Here is a 26255-nt window from a genome sequence, read left to right on the forward strand (position 1 = left end):
GCTTAGTCCCTCAGTCGTGTCTGACTCTGCGACCTCATGGAATGTAGCCTGCCAGCCTCCTCTGTCCAAGCAGATTCTCCAGGCAAGAATACTGAAGTAGGTTGCCATGCCTCCTCCAGGGATCTTCCCAACCCATGGACTGAACCCAGGTCTCCCACATTGCAGGCAGACTCTTAACTGTTTGAGCCACCAGGAAAGCCCTTGTTCCCCACAGTGCAGAATATTTTTATAAGTTTGCCAAATGAATATTTCGGGATCAAGCAATCCTTCAGGGATCACTCCCGGGAACCCAAATTTAGATCATCCCTATTAAGATCTACTTATTACCTTTAAATGAAGAACATCAATCTTACAAAAAAAAAGAGGTTGAAGTGACCCTCAATTCAGGTTAACTTGCAATCCTAGTGTTCATGGTGGAAGGGTCCTGTCAGTGAAACTTTATAACTGGCACACTCAATTCTTAGCTTAAGTGATTTTTCCCTTTCCTTCTCCCTACCTCCTACTAGAGAAAACCTCTACTCCCCTTTCTGATTTCTTCATGATGTGTGTTTATTAGAGGAACATTGTTGACACACTCAGATATGACTGGATTCTTCTACTGAGAAAAGAAAATTTACTGAACAGTAAGAAAATCTGAGACTAAAATCCCTCAAGGAAAATTTCAGTGTAGTTTTCTCAAAGATTTACAGCAAGATTTTTCTAGGATTCCCGGGCTGAGACACAGTATAAACTGAATAAAGAATAATGAGATTGTGAAAATGGCAATGGATAGATCAGTATGCTCCCATACAGAAATAAAGGAGGAATCCACAACTACATGCTTATATGTATACAGACTATGTCTGGTGAGGGAAATATGAAACTGGAAAAAGTGGGTGAACCCAGGGAGGGGAGCACAGCACCTCTGCAGTCTGTTAGCAGGAGAATTACTTTGGCATGCTCTGTTATACAGTTTGATTGTTCACAATATCTGTAATAGTTTCAATTAAAAAATTTAAAATAACAGCATGGCTTCATTACTACTTCCAACCCTGCTGCTGCTGCTGCTGCTAAGTCACTTCAGTCATGTCCGACTCTGTGTGACCCCACAGACAGCAGCCCACCAGGCTCCCCCGTCCCTGGGATTCTCCAGGCAAGAACACGGGAGTGGGTTGCCATTTCCTTTTCCAATACATGAAAGTGAAAAGTGAAAGTGAAGTCGCTCAGTTGTGTCCGACCCTCAGTGACCCCATGGACTACAGCCTACCAGGCTCCTCCATCCATGGGATTTTCCAGGCAGGAGTACTGGAGTGGGGTGCCATTGCCTTCTCCGACTTCCAACCCTACAAGAAAGTTAATCGGCAATGCCATGGACACAAGAATTACTCTGCTTATTAGATGTAAACTGTGCCTAAATGTTTAAAAAAAAAAGCTGTTTCAGTGCAGCAAGGCATATGAAAATATCTGAAAGGCTAATGACATTAAAAACAAAAATTAGCTACCAGGTCATATATAAACATAGGCTATATTATAGTTTTATTTCCTGTAGAATCACTGACTCCTGTTAACATTAAAGTTTCACACTTAGTTGGTTCATTGTACAAGGAGGTATGAAGTCCAACTCAATCATCCTGAGACCTTGGTTCCTTATTTTTCTAAAGAATATGCCCTAATACTGCTTGTGGGTTTTTGTTTTTTGCTGCAAATACGATATAACTGGTATAAATGGTTTTAATTCTAAATAAAGTTCTGCCAACATTCTAATGAAACAAAATTTACCTCAAAGCAGATTTCAAGAAATACGGGCTTTAATTTTTATTCAACATAATTTTGGAAATTCTAGCCACAGAATCACAAAAGAAAAAGAAATAAAAGGAATCCAGACTAAAAAGGAAGAAGTAAAACTGTCAGTGTTTGTAGATGATATGTTACCAAAAAGACGCTATCAGAAAACTAGAGCTCACCAATGACTTTGATAAATTTGTAGGATGCAAAATTAATATACAGAAATCGGTTGCATTTCTATACACTAACAATGAACTATCAGAAATTAAGGAACAAGCTCATTGACCGCTGTATAAAAAACGATAAAACACCTAGGCATAAACCTACCTAAGAAGGTAAGAGACCTGTACTTGGGAATTTATAAGACACTGATGAAAGAAACTGAAGATGACACCAACAAATGGGAAGATATACTATGTTCTTGAATTGGAAGAATTAATATTGTTAAAATGACCATACTATTCAAGGCACTGAATCTACAGATTCAATGCAATCCCTATCAAAATACCTACGGCATTTTTTACAACTGCAAATAATTTTAAAATTTGTAAGGGAACACAAAAAAATCCCAAATAGCTACAACAATCTTGAGAAAAAATAACAAGAGCTGGAGGAATCATATTCCTTGACTTCAGACTATACTACAAAGCTGCAATAATCAAAACAGTATGGTCCTGGCACAAAAACAGACACACAGATCAATAGAACAGGAAATAAACACACACACGATGGTCAATTAATTTATGAAAAAGGCAGCAAGAATATACAATGGAGAAAAGGCAGTCTCTTTAATAAACGGTGTTGGGAAAACCAGACAGCTACTTGTAAAAGAATGAAATTAGAAATTCTCTAACACCATTTACAAAGATAAACTTCAAAATGGATTAAAGACCTAAATGTAAGACTGAATACTACAAAACTCCTAGAGGAAAACACAGGCAGAATACCCTTTGACATAAATTGCAGCAATATTTTTTGGATCCGCTTCCTAAAGCAAAGGAAACAAAAGCAAAAATAAACAAATGGAACCTAATTAAATTTAAAAGCTTTTGCCCAGCAAAGGAAACCATCAATAAAATAAAAGGACAACCTGCTGAATGGGAGAAAATACTTGCAAATGATATGACCAATAAGGGCTTAATATCCAACATATATGAACAACTCATATAACTCAACATCAAAAAACAGCAGAAACAACAAAAAACCCAGTTAAATAATGGGCAGAAGAACATTTTTCCAAAGAGGAAATGCAGATGGCCAACAGGCATATGAAAATATGCTCAACATCACCAGTCATCAGGGAAATGCAAACTAAAACCACAATGAGATATCACTTCACACCTGTCAGAATGGGTATCACCCAAAAAATCAAAACAATCACCCAACCCACAAGTAACAAATGTTGATGAGGATATGAAGAAAAGGGAACCCTCATACACTGTTGGTGGGAATGTAAATTGGTGCAGCCAACTGGAAAAATGAAGGTTTCTCAAAAAGCTAAAAATAGAGCTACCATATGACCCTGCAATTCCACTCTTGGGTATAGATAAAAAAAAAAAAAAAAACAACCCAAAATGCTAATTTAAAAAGATACATGCACCCCAATGTTCATAGCAGCATTATTTATAATTGCCAAGGTATGGAAGGAACCAAAATGTCCATCAACAGATGAATGAATAGAGATGTGGTATGTATATATGTATATACACACAATGGAGTACTACTTAGCCATAAAAAATAATGAAAATTTGCATTTGCAGTAACATGGATGGGAGGGCATTAAGCTAAGTGAGATAAGTCAGAGAAAGACAAATACCATATGATATTACTTACAAATGGAAATCTAACTAGTGAATAAAAACAAAAAAGCAGCAGCCTCATAGATACAGAGAGCAAACTAGTGGTTACCAGTAGAGAGAGGGGAGGGGAGAAAGGGTTATTATAGGATTACATGAAATCATATGTGTGAAACTTCTGAAAATTGTAAAACACTAAAGAACTATAGAATTGAAACTTTCAGTTAAAAAAAGACAAAAACAAATATAGGCTTTGAAAGAATGTTAAATTCACCTTTTTAAAGAGAAGAATCTTATAGATATCCTCAAAGAGATAATTTAAAAGGTCCATCAGTCATATTAAAATTAAACGAATAAAATGGTGAATTTTATATGTAAAGCATGTCCCAATAAAGTTGCTTAAACACAGTAAATAGATGGAGAATTTCTGGCACTTTGCTCTTTTAGTTTTCATCACGCAAAGTAAATATATTATGAAGGCAGAGAGCCTCAAACGTCAGTGCTTAAGGGGATCAGGCAAGGGATTGTGAGCTTGTGCCCTCACATCTAAAGTAGACAGCCAGTGGTTTGACTCCAGAAGGTCGTCACACAAACGCGTACAACTAATGACTCCAGATCATCTAATTTTTCAAAAGAACTGGAAATATACTTTTGTGAATTAAAATATTGGCAGCAACATGTGAGTCACAGAGAATTCACTTAAGAGATCAAATTGGCACCAGGGCCACCATTCTGCAAACTGAATGGAGGAATACCTTGGGTCCACTGTGTTTGTCCTTTTGTGTGTAAGATCTACTCCATGACCCAAAGTTTAAAATGTATAATAAACATAAATTTGGAAAAAGGAATAGCTGTGTAAGAAAACTTTGATGAGTCAAGAAAAGCTTTTGTAATGAATATGCATAGCTTTCATTGTGAGTCAAATACCATGCAAATTTACAACTATGTCAAAGAAAGTGATACAGGAGCTTGGATCTGAAGTGAGGTTCTAGAATGCTCATTCTCCAGAGTAACAATCCGAGCCAAGAAAGATTCACTGCCCAGGCCCCCAGCTTCATGGGCGGACTTCCAGAGATGTTGCCCAAGTCAGTGATTGTGCAACGTTATTCTTATAATAAAATAATTATTTTAATGAAGTATTTGCAATAATTTTAAACATCTGATCAAGAAGATTATACACAAATATGGGAGTGTGCTGCACTTTACCAAAAAATAAAGCTAAGCATTTAAATATACAAAAACAACTTTAGGTACAGATCTCTTCTTAAAGGACTTTTTTTAAACATATACATAATTTATAGCATTTTTACATAATAACTTGCTGAAACAGAAAATGTGGCCAATTTAAAACTTACTACAGTACAGAATATGGCCATAACAGTCCCAGAGGGAAGAACAGGATGAAGAATAACATACTTGAGGTTTTTTTTTTTTTTCCCTGAACTCTTTTTCTAAGAAGCACAGCTTCCTCCCCCACCCCCTTTTTTTAAAAAACCTTCTTTGGAGGATTTACTGACTCTTTCTGTATGTGATTCTAACTACAGTTATTATTTTTTCACCAGCTACATGCCAAAAAAGTCGAATTAAAAAAAAAATAGAGGGTTTGCTTTGAAAAATGTCAGCCTCCTCTTTAGAGGAGTATACATGTAACATGCTTCTCATAATATATGCAGAGCCAAGATCTCCAAGAGTAAGATGCTGACATTACTTTTTGTGTACAGAACCCAAAATGGAATCCATTGTTAAAAATTTCTAATCACTGATTAGGATTTTTTTTAATTCAACAAGATGCTTAAAACTTAGGCTAAAAGAGTTTATAAAACTATCCTTCTTGAGATTTGAAGCAATACACAAAACAAAGAATAACTTTCTTTTGAAATACTGTAATTTGAAAATGTTTGACACATTTTCCTTTTTGGTTGGGCTGTGATTTTTGTTTTTTCCCTGTTAACAAAACATGTATGGGCTGCTTTGGAGTTCCAATTTGATCTGCCTCCTCTTAGGTGTATAAAGCATCAGTTTGGAGGCAGTACCCCATCATTCCTTCGTAAACTATCTTTTCCAATTTTCAATGAGGTATACCAGCAGCTTCAATGTATAGCATCCTTCCCTGACAAGGATGTCCCCTTGGTATCAGAGCAGCACGTAGCACGTAGTGACATGAACCAGGGAACCTCGGGCACAAACTATCACCATTTATCAATGTTTTGACATCAATGGGTCTCAGCTGACCAAAGTCACCACTGGGCCTTTCCCTGTGGCTTGTCACCTTCAACCACAGAAGGTGACTGTCATAGTTAGCTTAGCAACTTCTGATTCCAGCCCAGAAAACCTAACGCTTTGAGTCAGGTTCCGTGTAGGATGAAATACATACAGTTTTCTGGTAAGTAAAGACTCCTCTTGTCCCCCTGCATCTCAGTGCAGGATGTAACAGGGAGAGACACCTTACCTGTTAACAAGTGAAGCAGGCAGTAACAAACAAAGCCTTGCTGTAATTAAACACGTACGAAGGCAGAGGCCTACTACGGTGTAAACCGTATGTCACAACCAATTTTCAGGAGACAAAGCTGAATCCTAGTCATTAAGAACCTCATGGGATATATAAGCACGATTTAGTAAAAGTTTATAACTGTAAACAATGGTCTCCCCTACTGGTGATTATTTTCTAGAAACTGAAATGTGCAACAACGCTCTCGACATCTTCTTTGGCAGTAAGTAGCAAGGGTCTGGATGACGGGGCTGTGGTCACTTCAGGAGGGCCAGGTATAGAGCTCGGGAATACTTCATATCCCTCTCCTGCTCCATACAGAAGATCAGGTCCCTGAGGCAGATTCTCGTGATTCTTGGACGAACCAGCTGCTTGCTGGCTGTCAGACTGGACGTCCCAGAAGCAAACAGGTTGTCTTTTAAACCCTAAACAAAATAAAGGGAGAAGCAAGTATAAAGTAAGCCATCTTTCAAAGAGAAATCTGTCAGCTCAGCAAGAGGCTGCTCTCCTCTGGCTCCTGAGTTCGGTGCTGGAGGTCACATCACGATGGAGCTCAACCAGGTCCTCCAGCACTGCAGGCTGTCAGGGGAGCCGCAGCCGGCACACCTGCTTCATGCCCTCACTCTCTCTCTTACCTGGACCACAGCCAGAGCCTCTTAACTGACTTCTCCACTGCACTCCATTCTTTGCCCACACAGCAGGGCTGACCGTTCATTCAAGGTCTTAGAAAAACTTTTGGGAGTGCTGGATGTGGTCATAACTCCACTGTGGCGATGATGTCACTGGCTTGTATTTGCGGAAGAAACTTTCAGATTACACATTTCAAATGTGTGCCATCTTTTGTATGTCAATTATAAAAGTAAAAGTCTCACGTGACTCAGATCCCACCACTCCATGGTTTACAAACCTTCAAGGTCCCTCTCTGTCCGGAGTAGCTATCTGAGCACGTGGTATATATACTCTGAGAGCTACACTTCTGCACAGGATTCTCATCTTTCCAACAATGCTGCGGCTAGTTACCTGGGTGTCCCCACTAAGTAAATGAGGAACCTGACCTTGGATAGGTTGACACAACTGTTTAAGGTCAGACAGCAACACTGAGCAAAGACTCAATTCTTAACTTGGTCTAAAGTGAATGCTCTTGGTCTGTTCTGTGTTGTGCTGCTGCTTAGTCACTTAGTTGTGTCCAATTCTGCGACCTCACGGACTCTAGTCTCCCAGGCTCTTCTGTCCATGGGACTTCCCAGGCAAGAATATTGGAGTGGGTTGCCAATTCCTTCTCCAGGGGATCTTCCCAGACCAGTGATTGAACCTGCATCTCCTGCCTTGGCAGGTAGATTCACTGTGTCACCTGGGATACCATATCAGGTACAAACTCATTACCTGCTTCCCTTTAGCCTTACTTCTCACTGCCAAGATCAGCAAAAGGCCATTCCAGACCAATCTACCTATCCTTTAAGACTCACTTCAAATGGGTCTACTTGCCTTCTCCTTTCCTGCAAGAATTCTCTCTGTGGCAACTGCTTTACACTGTAATTTGTACATGCCATACACACTAGATTGTAAGCTTTCTGAGGACAGGAACTATTATTTCTATGTCATCTAGGGCTTAGCCAAGTACACAGGACAACATAGATCATCAGCAATACTTTCTCAATTGAATGTACTGATTTAAAATAGAACAATCTCCAGTGTGAGTTCTAAATGTCATTCAAAATGGAATGAAATCCAGTATTTCTGTATTAAGATATTAAATTCTCTTATCAGTATGTCTATACATCACTATTTAAAAAAAGACTGAAGAAATAAAAATATAGAATACTCAGAATAATTTGGCAGAAATGAATCTTTTATTCTCTCATTCTTTTATTTATTTTTACTATACTTTGTTTCAAAACCATCTCAACTGGAATAGCAACTCTCCTTTCCCTCCTCAGAAGACTTTCTTCTAAAGGAAAGCTATATACCTAACATGGGAAGTGAATCTGATGGTTCCATTACTAAATTTTTATAACCATCAAATTTTAATTATTACCTCTTTCTGTTTTTGTTTTTTCTTCTTTTATTTTGATGGAAGGTAAAGAAATTCCCTTGAAGGTCTCTAAAACACTATGGTCAAAGCAAGTCAACTTAATTCCATACATGTTCACAGAATGACTGGCAACATTTTATTTCACAAATAAACTTTCCTTCAAAGATACTATTCCCTTTCAAAGGCATATGATATCACAATCACATTTCTACGCTCATTAAGTTAAACTTATTCAGAACCATTCATGAAACAAGTTTTGGAAAGTCCTGATTTTAAAAAAAGAACAACAAGATTACTCTTGGCTACACAATTGCTTGGTTACTTCTCCTGGAGACCCTCTATGGTGTAGAGCCTGTCTCTCATCACCTTTGCAGGTGTCTTGGTACAAATCTGTACAAATACGAGTGCCAGCCTCTGTAGCTCTGACTAAGCATGACAGTCAAGCACCAGCACATCACTCTTCCCTGCTTTTAGAGCACTGCTACTTAGAGGCCGTGTAACAAACATGAAATCTTAACTCTTGTAAATTATCACCGTCTAAGATTTTTACAGAATGGGACCACCAACTCAGCTTTGAAACGCTGGATAAAAGTTCACATTAGGACGAAAGTTAATGAAACACATGACTGAGTGGCAATTTTGTTGTATATAGGAGTTATCTGTTTAGAACTACAGCACATTTAACTAGGAGCATTTTTCATAGCCAAAGATTAGACATGCTGAAGCTGAATCTGTATGTTTACAAATGTTTCCTACCAAGAATTCACCAAAAATCACCCATGCAGTGTTTGACATGAAATTTAAATGGTTAGATGGATACACTAAGTCTTGGCAATTTCATTTCTATGTAAATATCCAGAAATATATCATGTCTTTTGATAAAAAGACATGTATGAGAATGTGTGCAGTACCATTCATAATGGCCCTAAACTAGAAACAGTCCAAATGCCCATGAAGAACAGAATAAACTCTGGACTATGCACACAAATGGAATACTACACAGCAGGAATAAACAGATTAACATGGACAAGTCACAAAAATGTTCAATGAAAGGGTCTAGGTGCAAAGGAATACACATGGTTTGATTCCATTTCTAGATTTAAAAACAGGCAAAGCTGTAGAAGTCAGGACAACGATTCTCTTTAAGGGAGAAGAATGGTAACCAGAAAAGGGGACAGGAAAGGTTTGCTGGGATTCTGGTGATGTTCTCTTCCTTGACCCGAGGACTGTCTGCATGGGTATGTTCATGCTGTGAAAATTCAGTAAGCTAACCTATGGTCTGTGTACTTTTCTGCACTGATGGTATACTTCAATAAAAGAATTTAAATTGCTACCCAAAGTCTTGTGTATGCAATAAATAAAAAGGGAAGTGAAGAGGAAAAAGAGGACAGAAAATAAGGCAAAATTATTAAATAGAAAAGAAAAATGAAGGAAAACTAATCATCTGGGTAAGGAACAAAGGGGTCGCAGTTCATGTTGGTCACGTGAGCAGCCTGAAGGATCCCCGGGAAAGAGCCACATTGCAGCTGCCAGCACAGGGTTGAAAAGGAGGTCATTCCAACAGGATGCCGCAGAAGGCCTGAGGCAATGTTATAAATGAAACAAACCCCAAGGGACATGCAGTAACCCAACAGAAATGTCTTTTATAATTCACAGCTCTATGAAGGTGACAGCATTCTCTTCTCCCAAACCAGTGGCTGGCTTGGAAAGCCAGTCTTTCTTGAACTTAGATACAAATATATAACAATTTTATTCTTAGGCTGATGATGTGGGAAAATCCACAGTCTGACTTGTCAGCTTCCCACTGACCTGGCCAAGAACAGTCAACTACCTCTTAATTATCCACGGTAAGGAGGGTGGAACCCAGAGTTGTAAAAACTCAAAATCTGCCCTCACCATCAGTTTTCATTTTCTTCTTTCTCACCAAGTCTTTTTGCCCAAAGTTGTCTAGGACTGATTTCTGGTTATGCTATTCAGTCAATGCCAAAGAACACAAATGTAGTTAGGAGACGAGAAGTTGTAAGAAGGAAAAAAAAAAAACCTCTTGGGACAATGTACTATTTGTTTCTGAAATAGAAGGTTTTCCCAATCGACTTTCTACATGAAGATACTCCTTAATTTGTATTCTTCATTTAGATGAAAAGAGGAGAAAAGAGAAGATGAAATTCAATGAAGATGAAAGAAATAATTCACTTACTAAGTGTACAACAGATGTTTTCAGAAGCATAACCAAACCTAAATGTAAGCATTCTCTAAAACTTCCAGGTCAATTAAGTTAGCCTGCATTTAGTTCAGTTCAGTCGCTCAGTCATGTCCGACTCTTTGTGACCCCATGAATCGCAGCACACCAGGCCTCCCTGTCCATCACCAACTCCCGGAGTTCATTCAAACTCATGTGCATCGAGCGGTGATGCCATCCAGCCATCTCATCCTCTGTCGTCCCCTTCTCCTCCTGTCTCCAGTCCCTCCCAGCATCAGGGTCTTTTCCAGTGAGTCAACTCTTTGCATGAGGTGGCCAAAGTATTGGAGTCTCAGCCTCAGCATCAGTCCTTCCAATGAATATTCTTCATTAAGTTGTTCAATTATATCAGTAAACAAAGTTTCATATTTTTAGAGGAACTTTTTTGATCTAATAAGGAACACTTGAACACTGTCAGTTATCAATAATTAAAAATAACCAATTATGCATATTTCTCAATACAGCAGGTAGGTGCTGTGAGGTAAAACTTTTAAAAGTGTCTCTACCTATGTTTTCTTAAATGATGTTACTGCTATACTAGCGAATTCTAGCCATCTGGGGGACTTCCTGGGTGGTCCAGTGGTTAAGAATCCATCTGCCAATGCAGGGAACATGGTTTGATCCTGGTCTAGGAAGATTCTACGTGCTGTGGAGCAACTAAGCCTACATGCCACAACTACTGAGCCTGTGCACCCCTACGGTCCGTGCTCTGCAACAAGAGAAGCCACTGCAATGAGAAGCCCGGACCCTGCCTATATGCAGCAATGAAGACTCAGCAGAGTCAAAAATAAATTAATAAATAAATGAAAAAATTAAAATACAGAGGAGGATTGAATGGTGGTGCATATAGGTTGTCTCCTCCACAGTAACCTCAGAAAAATTACTTAACTTCTCTGTGTTTTAGTTTCCTAATCTGCAAAACAGGAATAGTAACTGAGATTATAAGACTGGCCTAAGGATTAAATAGGAACAATGCCTGGCATACAGTATATTCTCTATAAATGTCATTTGTCAGTTTGGAGGCACTGTTTGTAAATTGGAAACAGTGTAACCCTAGTTCCAAGATCTTTCTTGCACCCCCTAGTTAAATCCAATTACACGTTCCTGCCTAAGTCCTATTCTTGTAAGTCCTGGTTAAAGAAATATCGATAATTTGTCCTGCCACCCCATCCGTGTCCCTCTTTGTGAAAATTTTAAATTTAAGTTGAGCTTTGAATGCTTAAAGCTACAAAGGAAACTAATGGGTATTACAGACATACAGCAAGTGGATGAAGGATGTGCCCTGGGACAGGAAGGTTTTCATGGGCTCCTCACATCAAATAGTGGAGGAGTGGCAGTGCTGCCTTACAGAACCAACCAGGCGTATCAGCACTATCTCCACAAGCCAATGTCCATTCCTTCCATTCTAGTCTCTGAATCGTAAGACCAAGAAAAACACAAACATGTCCTTGAATCTTAACAGTTAACCAGGAACAAAAGCTGGACATTTGTACCAGAAGGCAAAGAGCCATTATATTTCTCAGACTCTCTTGATCTTATTCTAACCCCATGTCACCATGGCAGCTCTTAAGGGATGACTCTAGTCTTAAACTTTAAGGAAAAATAAGAACCAGACGTAGGGAACAGTGAGTGGAAAGCAGATCTGGCTCCAGAACAAAAACAAAACACCTTCTAAGTCTTGGAAGCAAGGATAGATAAAAGTGTCCTGGATGTCTAGCTTTCGTGTAACAAGAACACTGAAAGTCTATACTAGAAGGCCTGAGCTTCCAGGCCTGAAGGGCAACACGGAGCAGAAGTTACGGATACTGAGCCGCGTTGTTGCCTGCCCTCTGCTGGTCAACAAGCAAAACTCTTGAAGTAATAGATCCTTCACCTCTATTACATTTATTTCAGAACACAGACAACCCTGCATGTTAATTTCCACCCTAGAATTTTGTCATCTCTAAGTTTCTGTGTTTCAGCAGTCTTTTACAGAAGTAATATGTCTAAATGGACTGATGTGACACGTAATCCTGGGTTCTGAATTCTAATTCTGGACTTCCACTGTGGCTCAGCTTGGTAAAGCTGAATTCTAATTCTAGCTGTGCAATTATGAGAGCTATAAAGACAATACTGGTTGCCCTGTGCTAATAACCACTCTCATCTTTACCTCCAAAAGAACACCGTCTTAAATTCTAGACCTCATTGTTCAACTTCCTAATAAAGAATGCGGCAAATCATTTTTGTTGTTGTTTAGTCACTCAGTTGTGTCAGACTCTTTTGCGAGTAGCCCGCCAGGCTCCTCTGTCCATGGGCTTTCCCAGGCAAGAATACTGGAGTATGTTGCCATTTCCTTCTCGAGGGGATCTTCCCAACCCAGGGATCAAACCTATGTTTCCTGCATTGGCAGGTGGATTCTTTACCAGAGGCTGGGGAAGACAGCTGTAAGTCATTACTTCTCCTGTTTTCCTCTTCTCTTTCTCACTTAAAGGAGTGGTAAAACCATTCACCTCCAATGCCTAAGCCAGAAAACTGGGTGTCACCCTCAAGCCTACCTTCTATATCCAAATTATCACTTCTTATTAGTTCTACCTCATTAATAGTTTCCAAATAATCCACATCTTTCTACATTTTCACTTCCATGCCTGAGATTACTTCATCAGCCTTCTAAGAAATCTTCCTATTTTCAGTATTAACAGTGTTCACACTGCAATGAGAATGATCTTTCTCAAATAAGTAATCTGGTAATACCATTTTCCTATTTAAAGCACTCCAGTGGCTAAAAATCTTCTCCAGTACCAAGTCCAAGTATCTAACCAAGACACAGTCAACCATGAGCATGACAAAGCTTCTCTCCACATTTTCATCTCTCATTTCCTTTTTACTACTCAAACTATTGATCATGCCATAGCATGTGTTCTCCAGTTTGTTTGAGAGAGTTACTTCTCTCCTCTTGGGATTCCTTCTCCAATCTCTGTCCAACCCTTGTATCACAGCACTTGACTAAGTTCTTCAAGACTCAACTCAGGTAACATGTTTTTCCAGTGTTACAAACACACTTAGCCCTGGCTGAGATGAGGGGCATCTCCCGGGGACTTCAGTGCTCTCTACTTTACCATCACATGTGTTCAATGCAACACAACTACCTAATAACTTGCCCACTCACTGGAAAGGAAGGATTTTGGACTTGTGAATATTTTATATATATGGCACTTAGCTGCTATCCAATCAACATGTACACTTCTGCACAAAGTATGACTCAATAATATCAGTTATGTGAATGACCAGAACAGTGAAAATGAGCCATACTATGGGCTTTTAAATCAAGATCCTGCTGCTATTCTTACCTTTAAGCCAAATAAATCTGGGAGAACACCTGAAAGGTAAAGTCTTTTGATGACTTGTTCTTCTACATTATTCATCCCCACAAAGCTGCCACCAGACGGTATTTACTCAAAAGGCTATTTTCTGTCACTTTCTCCAAAGAGTCAGCAAGTCTTCAACCCACCAAGTAATACAACACACAAGAACAGCAAGCAACCAAATAAATGTCAATTCTGAAAAGTGGTAACTTACTGCAAGCTGAAAAGCCTGTATCAGTAGGATTTTCCTCTTCATACTCTGGTTATTTTCTTTAACATTTAATTAAGACACTTATAACGTCCTCCAAAAACTCAAGTAAACTATGTCCAGAAACAAGTTTTATCTATTATTCTATGAGAATTTCTTTAAAGGATTGCCAGTAAAAGATTTTTCTTTCAGAGCCAGCTTTAATTTTATCCTTTCAGGATTGTAAATGTTTAAAAAAAAAAAAAAAAAAGCTACAGTATCTGTAAGGATTGCTGTGCCTCACAAGCAAAGATAGGTTTACCAGTATATTCAAATGTATTAATAGTAGCTTTGTTTAATTGAAACTCTGGTAATTCTAGAGTTGACTAATTGCATACAGACTGACAGAAAATGATACTAGAAAGAAATGAATTTACAGGGAAAATGAAAGAGCACTAGAAATGATAAATGTTAAAAAGCTGTTTTTATTTTCATAAATTCTTTAAGCAATATATGACCAAGTAATAACAATGTACTATGGAGGTTAAAACATACAGAAGTAAAACAGGTGAAGACAAATAACACAAAGGAGGGGAGGGATTTATATAATGGAATTCTACAGTTAAAAGGTTTTTACATGGTATGTGAAGTGGCATTCATTCAAGATTGAGTGTAAGCAGTTAACAATATTTACTGTACCTTTAGACAAATCTGTATAGCAACCATTAAAAAAAAACAAAAGAGGTATAGTTAAAAAGTTAAAAGAGGATATAGAATGGTATACTAAAACACTACTTGATTAACTCAAAAGATGAAAAGAATGGAGAAACAATAACAGCAACAAAAACAAGGACAAACAAATTAGCAATATGGTAGACTCAAATCAGCAGTAGCCACAGGACTGGAAAAGGTCAGTTTTCATTCCAATCCCAAAGAAAGGCAATGCCAAAGAATGCTCAAACTACTGAACAATTGCACTCATCTCACACACTAGTAAAGTAATGCTCAAAATTCTCCAAGCCAGGCTTCAGCAATATGTGAACCGTGAAATTCCTGATGTTCAAGCTGGTTTTAGAAAAGGCAGAGGAACCAGAGATCAAATTGCCAACATCTGCTGGCTCATCAAAAAAGCAAGAGAGTTCCAGAAAAACATCTATTTCTGCTTTATTGACTATGCCAAAGCCTTTGACTGTGTGGATCACAATAAACTGTGGAAAATTCTGAAAGAGATAGGAATACCAGACCACTTGATCTGCTTCTTGAGAAATCTGTATGCAGGTCAGGAAGCAACAGTTAGAACTGGACATGGAATAACAGACCGGTTCCAAATAGGAAAAGGAGTATGTCAAGGCTGTATACTGTCACCCTGCTTATTTAACTTCTATGCAGAGTACATCATGAGAAACGCTGGACTGGAAGAAACACAAGCTGGAATCAAGATTGGCGGGAGAAATATCAATAAGCTCAGATATGCAGATGACACCACCCTTATGGCAGAAAGTGAAGAGGAACTAAAAAGCCTCTTGATGAAAGTGAAAGTGGAGACTGAAAAAGTTGGCTTAAAGCTCAACATTCAGAAAATGAAGATCATGGCATCTGGTCCCATCACTTCATGGGAAATAGATGGGGAAACAATGGAAACAGTGTCAGACTTTATTTTTTGGGGCTCCAAAATCACTGCAGATGGTGATTGCAGCCATGAAATTAAAAGATGCTTACTCCTTGGAAGGAAAGTTATGACCAACCTAGATAGCATATTCAAAAGCAGACATCACTTTGCCAACAAAGGTTCGTCTAGTCAAGGCTATGACTTTTCCTGTGGTCATGTATGGATGTGAGAGTTGGACTGTAAAGAAGGCTGAGCGCCGAAGAATTGATGCTTTTGAACTGTGGTGTTGGAGAAGACTCTTGAGAGTCCCTTGGACTGCAAGGAGATCCAACCTGTCCATTCTGAAGGAGATCAGCCCTGGGATTTCTTTGGAAGGAATGATGCTAAAGCTGAAACTCCAGTACTTTGGCCACCTCATGCGAAGAGTTGACTCATTGGAAAAGACTCTGATGCTGGGAGGGATTGGGGGCAGGAGGAGAATGGGACGACAGAGGATGAGATGGCTGGATGGCATCACTGACTCGATGGACGTTGAGTCTCAGTGAACTCCAGGAGTTGGTGATGGACAGGGAGGCCTGGCCTGCTGTGATTCATGGGGTTGCAGAGTCGGACATGACTGAGCTACTGAACTGAACTGAACTGAGACTCAAATCCAATCACAGTAATAACTGCATTAAATGTAAATGAACTCAATTGTCCAAATAAATTTTCATACTGGATACAAATTCAAAACTCAATTACGCACTACTTTAGGCGGCACTAATGATAAAGAACCCTGCTGCCAATGCAGGAGACGAAGAGATGCAGGTTTGATCCCTGGGAAGATCCCCTGGAGGAGGGCACAGCAACCCACTCTAGCATTCTTGCCTGGAGAACCCCATGGACAGAGGATATGACTGAAAGGTCTATAGGGAGGCAAAGAGTCCACGACTGAAGTGACTTAGCCCTAGCCAAGAGAAACCAGCTTTAAATAAAGACACAGATAGGTTGGAAGTAAAAGAACGGAGAAATGATAAATCATGAAAATACTAAGCATAAGAAGTGCTGGTGTGATATATGAATTTATCTCAACTAAAAATACAAAAAAAAAAAATTTTTTTTAATAAAAATACAAACAAGTGGCACAGTCTGATAAGTCAAACAAACAAGTTGTAGTAAACATTTCAGTAACAACTTATATTTACTGTTTTCAAAACTGTCTACAATTCTTAGTAAAAATTGCATAAATAGAAATTCAAGAACATATTCTAACTAGGTACTGCTGCAATACTTAAGGCAGATACACTGTTTTCCATGAAAACCTGGGTTTTAACTGACAACATTAATTGAAAATCTGAATATTTTATTTAGGAATATTTCACAGAGAAATTTAGGGTTATTTTAACTAAGTAAATACTTGTATTACTGTTTTCTCTTTTCTTTATTCTTGTGTTTTTATGTTTTTTTCTCTCCTTTACTATCTTTTAAAGGGGATTTGGGAAGGATGAAAGATAAACCCATAATGTGCAATTCAACTTATTTCACAGGCAGTCCCTGAAGATAGCTGATAAAGAGTCAGCCTTTGAATCTCTGGAAAATTTTAAAGATCCAACTAAAATTCAGATTTATGTTTAAGTCATTTATGAAAAAGAGGCAGATTTGTTAATGAAAGTGTGAACAAAATTAAATGTGAAAAAATATACCTCAAAACATAAAAAGCTTCTTTATCTAAAATGATACATGCTCTCAATTCTAATGTAGCTACATGATATTTATAGAAACAAACCTGTTAAAATATCTAATTCTGTTTGTCCCCTAGTAGATTTTAAACTGCTGTGTTCCCCGAATCATTTCATGCTTAATATTTCAATTCTAATCTACCTACACCCTCAAATCATGAAAACTAGTAAATATGGTAAACAAAATAACATCTATGTAAGACTGATTGTTCAAATACCCTGAAGAATTCAACTCGGTTGTCTGTTTCAAAATACACCCATTTCTAAGGTATGAAAAAAACTGTCCATAAATTATTTTTAATGCTTAAATAAAATTTCAAAAATCCAAGTATTCTCCTTATAGGCTATCTTAGAGGTTGTTCACACTCCTGCACCATGTTCCATACATAAACAGAACCTCAACCTTTGAAGAGGGCAGAGAGAAGTGGCATAGATACAATAAATGAAAAGTTGCAGAAACTGGAACATTTTGAAATGTCTGATCACATCTGTTACTAACAAATGGATGGGAAAATAGGCATTCACGCAGTGGTGGAAACTGGCATAAACTTCTTGGAAATTAACATGGAAATATTTATTAAAATTTAAGATGTGAATATCCTTTGACCCAGAAGTCCCACTTCTAGAAATCAAGTCGGCAAAATAAATGGGTACATGATGACAGAGAATGCTAACTATTTATAATAAACAAATGAAAATATTTTAAATGTCTATCAGTGGATAACAGAATTGGCACAAAAGTATATAACCAACACAGGAAAATGTCCATATACACTGTTTCACAAGTTGTAAAATAGTACTTTTAGGATGATCCCATTATAGTGGTTAAGAGTACAGACAAACATCAAATTTTTTGATATGTATCTGGGGTTCTCTACTTACTAACTGTGGAACTCTGGAAAAGTCATCTTCCTTATACCTGAATTTTTTCATTTAGAGAAAATAATAGTAGAGGAGTTAACAAAAACTAACAAAGATAATACATTCTAAGTGCTTGGTAAAAGTAAACTATAGTTATTAATATGCAATTTGTGTGTGTGTGTGTATATATATATATATATTTGATCATAGGTATGGAATTGCGAATACCTGATAGATTTTCATCTATGAAAATGGCAAGTTGATAGGGTTTAACCTAATATATGCATGGATATTTCTGGAAAGGGTAACTCAAGAAACATGAGTTGTTTTTAATACTTTTATATCATTTTGACATTTTTCAACGTGATCAGAGTTAACACTCCTTCTCCCAAATAAAAAGCTATTTACTCTCGCAGACACAGGAGACCTCTTTCTTACCCCCTCAATCAATAATCCACCTTTTGATTATACTCTTCTGGAAATTGTTTCTTCTTCATTTCATAAGAAACTTGTAGGTACTGGAAAGGATCTTAAGAGATTACATACCTAAGTAAACTTAAACTAGTTTAAACAATGGAAGAAAGTTACCACTGAAATCTGCCTAATATTACATTCTAAAGAGCTTTGGTTTTAATAATTCTATATAACTATCCTTATATAAAGGTGGGAGGGAATTGAGAAGAAAAGTCAAGAAATGAAAACAATCATATTTTCTGACAGGTACAAAGAAATCTGTGGGCACTCTGTGTTTGAGACCACAGGCCTAGTGCTTTGAAAGCCCTAGCATGCTCCGTGTTGAAATGAGTCTTTTATTTTAAATTTATTTATTTATTTACTTGGCTATGCCAGGTCTTAGTTGTGGCACGTGGGATTTAGTTTCCTGACCAGAGATTGAACCCAAGCCCCCTGCACTAGAAGCTTGGAGTCTTAGCTCCTGGACTACCAGGAAGTCCCTGAAATGATTCTTGGAAAAGTAGTAATTAGGAATTCTCCTAATTCTAGTAATAAAATCCAGAAATTCCCTAACCATCTTCTCCGAAGACAAAGCAATGGAACCCATCTCACTCTGCCTCCTGATGTTTCCTCTTATCTGACAGACACACACGAACCACCATAGTTCCATTTGTTCTTGGACAGAACACTTTCTGGTACCATCATTACCTTTCCAGGATGTTCCACCTTTCCCAGACTTCACTTGTGGCTATGAGCAGGAAGTTGCTGCTAAGTCCTTGTTTTAAAAAACAGGTACATTGTTACCTGACACTTAACTAGCTAATTTTCACTTCCTTGAAGGGGCATACCAGCAAGGAACAGAAATAATGGGAGGGGGACAGGAAATACTGTTGTTAGGATTAGCATGGAGGGAAAAAAATGGCTACCTATCACACAGATTTCTTCAGAATCTCGGAGATAGTTCTTGGGGTTCACTAAGCTATTCTTTCATTGAATAGGTGCAGGCATCCTAAGACACTGAGGTGTTGTTATTTAGTGTTGCTAAGTCATGTTACTCTTTCCAATCCCGTGGACTGTAGCCTGCCAGGCTCCTCTGTCTATGGGACTGTCCAGGCAAGAATACTGGAGTGGGTTGATATTTCTTTCTCCAGGGGAATCTTCCCAACTCAGGGATCGAACCTGCCTCTCCTACATTGGCAGGTGGATTCTATACCACTGAGCCACAGGGGAAGCTCAAGACACTGAGGATTTAATATTATATCACGAGGAAGGGAAAATGTTTGTGCCACTATGATTCTGGTAAATTTTTTCTCAGGTATATTCAAATTAGTAGAATGCTCAAGTGATTTCAGGCTATCTATGAAGTGATTCGGAGAAGGCGATGGCACCCACTCCAGTACTCTTGCCTGGAAAATCCTATGGACGGAGGAGTCTGATGGGCTGCAGTCCATGGGGTTGCGAAGAGTTGGACACGACTAGGCGACTTCACTTTAACTTTTCACTCCAAGAACCCACTCCAGTGTTCTTGCCTGGAGTCTTCTGAAAATTCCCTTCCCTCTCCATACCCTGTTGCCCCTCAAATCAAAGTACTCTAATACTTTAAACATCAAATTGGAGCTAAAGAGAAGGGCAGGTTGCTACAATAGATACTATCATAAGACTCCCAAGTTCTGAACAAAAAAGTTCCAATAATATCTATACCAAACTGTTACGAAACACTATTTGAAGTATAGTATTTTTTCAAAAGTTCAACTCTAAATACACATAAAAATTAATATAACTTTTTCAGAAATCACACTTCTGTAAGCTATGGCATGAAACATTCTTGCCAATGGAATTCAATACCCTATTTCTCTTTCCCTTTTTTTACTTACTGTCATATTCCTAATGCTTAGAACAATTCCTGGCATATAAGCAGGTAAATATGGACTCCAATATTTCTTTTTTTAAAAATTTATTTATTTGTAATTGAAGCATAATTTCTTTATGGTATTGTCAACATACTATTTTAAAATGGTCCTTTCTCACCTTTTTTCCCCTAAACGTCTACTCACAAAATACTGCAATGTGATGATTTCTATTATTAATGTTACAGAGAGACCATTAACCAATAAACGGTTAACCATACAGATTTACAGTTCTGCTGTAGAATCATTTTATAGGTTCTGTCCAAATAAAATTTGCTTGGCTAATAATATTTAAAGAATCCTTGGTTTAATAATAGTTACAAGTCTGCTTAAATGAAATGCCTTATTTTGAAGGTATACACACTTAAAAAGTACAATAAAGAAGAAATGAATTTTAGGGATGTACCTTTAATACCTGGGAGAAATAGAAAAACTGTTATCATTCTCTGACATTCATTTCTGAATTAGAATTCAACTGTGAAAAAAATATATTTGTCTGAAAGCAATTCTGATTCAATAAAATTTGTATTTATTACTAAGCAAAGTTTCAAAAAAATCCCTTCTCTTCCCCTAAAATCTTCAAAATTTTACAGGGCAGTACTCTAACCAGCTTCTAGACAGAAAGAGTATACACTTATCTATGTGGCAATAATTTCTTTGCTTTGTTTAGCAAACGAACACTCTTTAAAGAAACACATATTAGGCATATAAATACTATAAGCACCATGTAGTCGATCTGACATTTTAACCACTTAATCTTAAAAGAAATACCAGCATTTTCAAGCCAATGTGTTAGAAGGTCAAAACAAAATCTATCTTTATTTTCAACAAAATAAATATTGTTACGATGGCTGGATCATTAATAAGTTAGGTAAACTATTTGAAAGTATTGCTAATCGACAAATCAAGGAAGAAGTCAAAAAGGAAATAAAAATATGCATAAAAACAAATGAAAATGAAAACAACAATCCAAAACTTATGGGATTCAGTAAAAGCGGTGCTAAGGGGAAGGTTCATAGCAATACAAGCTTACATCAAGAAACAAGAGAAAAATCAAATAAATAACCTAACTTTATACTTAAAGTAACTAAAAAAAGAAGAAATGAAGAACCCCAGGGTTAGTAGAAGGAAAGAAATCATAAAAATTAGAGCAGAAATAAATGAAAAAGAAACAAAGGAGACTAAAGCAAAAATCAACAAAACTGAAAACTGATTCTTTGAGAAGATAAATAAAATAGACAAACCATTAGCCATACTCATCAAGAGAAAAAGGGAGAAGAATCAAATCAACAAAATTAGAAATGAAAATGGAGAAATCACAACCAACAACACAGAAATACAAAGGGTCATAAGCAACTATATGCCACTAGAATGGACAACTTGGAAGAAATGGATGAACTCTTAGAAAAGTATAACCGTCCAAAACTGAACCAGGAAAAAAAAGAAAATCTTAACAGACCTAACATATACACAGAAATTGAAACTGTAATAAAAAATCTTCCAACAAACAAAAAGCCCAGGACCAGATGGCTTCACAGGTGAATTAGACCAAAAATTAAAAGAGCCAACACCTATCCTACTCAAACTCTTCCAGAAAATTGCAGAGGAAGGTAAACGCCCAAACTCATTCTATGAGGCCACCATCACCCTAATACCAAAACCAGACAAAGATGCCACAAAAAAAGAAAACTACAGGCCAATATCACTGATGAACATAGATGCAAAAATCCTCAACAAAATTCTAGCGAACAGAATCCAACAACATATTAAAAAGATCATGCATCATGACCAAGTGGGCTTAATCCCAGGGATGCAAGGATTCTTCAAGATTTACAAAGCAATCAATGTGATATATACACCACATTAACAAATTGAAACATAAAAACCATATGAATATCTCAATAGATTCAGAGAAAGCCTTTGACAAAATTCAACACCCATTTATGATAAAAACTCTCCAGAAAGCAGGCACAGAAGGAACATACTTCAACATAATAAAAACCATATATGATAAATCCACAGTAAACATTACCCTCGATGGTGAAAAATTGAAAGCATTTCTCCTAAATTCAGGAACAAGACAAGGGTGCCCACTCTCACCACTATTGTTCAACATAGTTTTGGTAGTTCTGGCCATAGCAATCAGAGAAGAAAAAGAAATAAAAGGAATCCAGATTGGAAAAGAAGTAAAACTCTCATTGTTTGCAGATGACATGATCCTCTACATAGAAAACCCTAAAGACACCACCAGAAAATTACTAGAGCTAATCAATGAATATAGTAAAGTTGCAGGATATAAAATTAATACAAAGAAATGCCTTGCATTCCTATATACTAACAATGAGAAAACAGAAAGCAAAATTAAGGAAACAATCCCATTCACCATTGAGATGAAAAGAATAAAATACTTAGGAATAAATCTACTGAAAGAAACAAAAGACCTGTATATAGAAAACTATGAAATACTGATGAAAGAAATCAAAGATGACACAAATTGATGGAGAAATATACCATGTTCATGGATCAGAAGAATAAATACAGTGAAAAGAGTATACTACCCAAAGCAATCTACAGATTCAATGCAATCCCTATCAAGCTCCCAATGGTATTTTCCAGAGAACTAGAACAAACAATTTCATAATTTGTATGGAAATACAAAAAACCTCGAATAGCCAAAGCAATCTTGAGAAAGAAGAATGGACCTGGAGGAATCAACCTGCCTGACTTCAGACTATACTACAAAGCTATGATCATCAAGACAATATGGTCCTGGCACAAAGACAGAAATAAAGATCAATGGAACAAAACAGAAAGCCCAGAGATAAATCCACACACCTATGGACACCTTATGTTTGACAGAAGAGGCAAGAATATACAATGGAGAAAAGACAATCTCTTTAGCAAGTGGTGCTGGGAAACCACCTGTAAAGTGGTCAACCACCTGTAAAAGAATGAAACTAGAACACTTTCTAACACCATACACAAAAATAAACTCAAAATGGATCAAAGATCTAAACCTAAGACTAGAAACTATAAAACTCCTAGAGGAAGACATAGGCAAAACACACTCCGACATAAATCACAGCAAGATCCTCTATGACCCACCTCCCAGAGAATGGAAATAAAAGCAAAAATAAACAAATGGGACCTAATTAAACCTAAAAGCTTTTTCACAACGAAGGAAACTATAAGCAGGGTGAAAAGACAGGGTTCAGAATGGGAGAAAGTAATAGCAAATGAAGAAACTGACAAATAATTAACCTCAAAAATGTATGAGCATCTTGTTCAACTCAATACCAGAAAAATAAATGACCCGATCAAAAAATGGGCCAAAGAACTAAACAGACGTTTCTCCAAAGAAGACATACAGATGGCTAAAAAACATATGAAAAGATACTCAATATCAATCATTATCAGAGAAATGCAAATCAAAACCACAATGAGGAACCATCTCATACTGGTCAGAACAGCTGCTATCAAAAAGTCTACAAACAATAAATGCTGGAGAGGGTGTGGAGAAAAGGGAACCCTCTTACACTGTTGGTGGGAATGCAAACTAGTATAGCCACTATGGAGAACAGTGTGGAGATTCCTTAAAAAAACTGGAAATAGAACTGCCATAGGACCCAGCAATCCTACTGCTGGGCATACACACTGAGGAAACCATAATTGAAAGAGACACGTGTACCTCAACGTTCACTGCAGCACTGTCTACAATAGCTAGGACATGGAAGCAACCTAGATGTCCATCAGCAGATGAATGGATAAGAAAGCTGTGGTACACAATGGAATATTACTCAGCTATTAAAAAGAAAGCATTTGAATCAGTTCTAATGAGGTAGATGAAACTGGAGCCTATTATACAGAGTGAAGTAGTCAGCAAGAAAAACACCAATACAGTACATTGACACCTATATATGGACTTTAGAAAGATGGTAATGATGACCCTATACATGAGACAGCAAAAGAGACACAGATATAAAGAACAGACTTTTGGACTCTGTTTTGAGAAGGCAAGGGTGGGATGATTTGAGAGAATAGCACTGAAACATTTATATTACCATATATGAAATAGATGACCAGTCCAAGTTTGATGCATGAAACAGGGCACTCAAAGCTGGGGCACTGGGACAACCCAGAGGGATGGGATAGGGAGGGAGGTGGGAGCAGGGTTCAGGATGGGGGACACATGTACACCCATGGCTGATTCATGTCAATGTATGGCAAAACCCACCAAAATACTGTAAAGTAATTAGCCTCCAATTAATATAAATAAAAATTTTAAAAAGTACTGCTAATCCAAAAAAGAGATTCTTTCTAATCCAAGGACCTAAAATTAATGGAGGAAGTAAAATTATTCAGGACTTAACGTTCCAAAGACATCACCTAAGCAATATATATACAAAACACAAACATGCAAACATTCTAAATCTTTAAGTAGGTTCTAAATTACCACATAGGTATCTATACAGTCTATATTAATCTAAGAACTGATTTCATACACTTCAATGCACAGAAGTAAATTAAGGAGAAATTAAATACTCCAAAGTAGCAAATTTTAACAGTCCCCCTCCCTTAGACGCAACAGGCTTATGGAATAAATAGTTGGTTCTAAATGATAATTGGTACTTGTTGCTTTTTGCCAGAGTAACACCCGGAGACGGTGGCTGATGCTATTCAACTCTAGCAAGACTTCTGAGAATATTAAATGTAAATCTACATAGAGGATAGTTTAATATATAAATTGTACAACTAGAAAGATTTTTGAAGGATAAGAGGGAGTTTGGCATAACAAAAAAAAAGTCTAAAGGAAGAAGGTCTAAAACAAATTTCTCCAAATTTACTTTTGTTGATTCATTATCAACAAAAATGATAAGCTATGAATGCTGAATGTTCTAAGTTTAATTCTCTGAAATTTATATTTTTAAAAATTGCCACTACTTTATGCAGCGTTCCAAACTGAAAGCTCTCCCCTTCGGTACTAGAAAAACCTGCATTTGAACCAAGGATTTACTCCTCAAAGAGCAAGACTCCACCCCACTCCCCTCTGGGATTTTATGCTTATTCCAGCAAATTCAGACCAAACAGGTAACATTTCAGGTTTCCATCTATAAAGAAAGAGGCAGACACTAAGTAGACCCTCAATTTTTAGGTACAGAGTAATAAAAATATAAATGGTTTCAAATATCAATTTTGTGTTATTTGTGAGAATAAAAAAATCAAATTGTTAAAGGGTTTTTAACAATCCTGATTCATGCAATTTAAGCGACTGGAGGGGCAAATCAATCAGCAGTCTATGTAAACACTGAAAGAGCATATAGGAAGGTTCTCTCCAGTTTCCCATTTTTCAAAGAAAATTGCCTTTCAAAGAAAATTTAACTTTAAGTTAAAACACCATGAATACAAATCAACACAAAAAAGTAGTTTTCAGCTAATTTCAAAATAAGGATTGTACTAAAATGTCACCAACTCATTAAAGAAATGGACATTTTCAATTCAAGTTGGATTACTTAAAGTACTGGCTGTTTATAGTTCAGAAAAAGTCTGACAACGATCTAAGTTAAAAATACAGGAATAAAGGGGAAAATATATGTGCCTAAATTCTCAAAACTGAAGAAGCACCAAGGAAACAAACACTTCAATATATTTATAGCCAAGTTAGAACATATATCTGTTTTGAAATTTAAAAATTAAAAATTTAAATTTAAATTTCTATTAAATAAATAAAAATTAAATAAATTTCCATTTTAATACTGATATAAACTGATTTTTTTTAATCACCGTTTTGAATATCAATAGTACATTTCATTTCTGCCCCCTGTAACCTATAGACTTTCTCAGATTCAAACATACAATAAAT

The 26255-nt window shown here is 37.1% G+C and overlaps 1 protein-coding gene across 1 annotated transcript in view; it reads right to left on the reverse strand.

Moving 5' to 3' along the window:
• Window positions 1–5056: 5056 nt before the first annotated feature.
• Window positions 5057–26255, reverse strand: part of TAF4B (TATA-box binding protein associated factor 4b) — a 108469-nt gene continuing 87270 nt past the window's right edge. Inside the window, exon 15 of the mRNA XM_005905826.3 lies at window positions 5057–6473. Coding sequence (XP_005905888.2) covers window positions 6306–6473 — 168 coding nt within the window. The 3' untranslated portion in view covers window positions 5057–6305. The remainder of the gene's footprint in view (window positions 6474–26255) is intronic.

This window comes from Bos mutus, chromosome 24 (assembly GCF_027580195.1).
Source record: "Bos mutus isolate GX-2022 chromosome 24, NWIPB_WYAK_1.1, whole genome shotgun sequence".
NCBI classification, from domain to species: Eukaryota; Metazoa; Chordata; class Mammalia; order Artiodactyla; family Bovidae; genus Bos; species Bos mutus.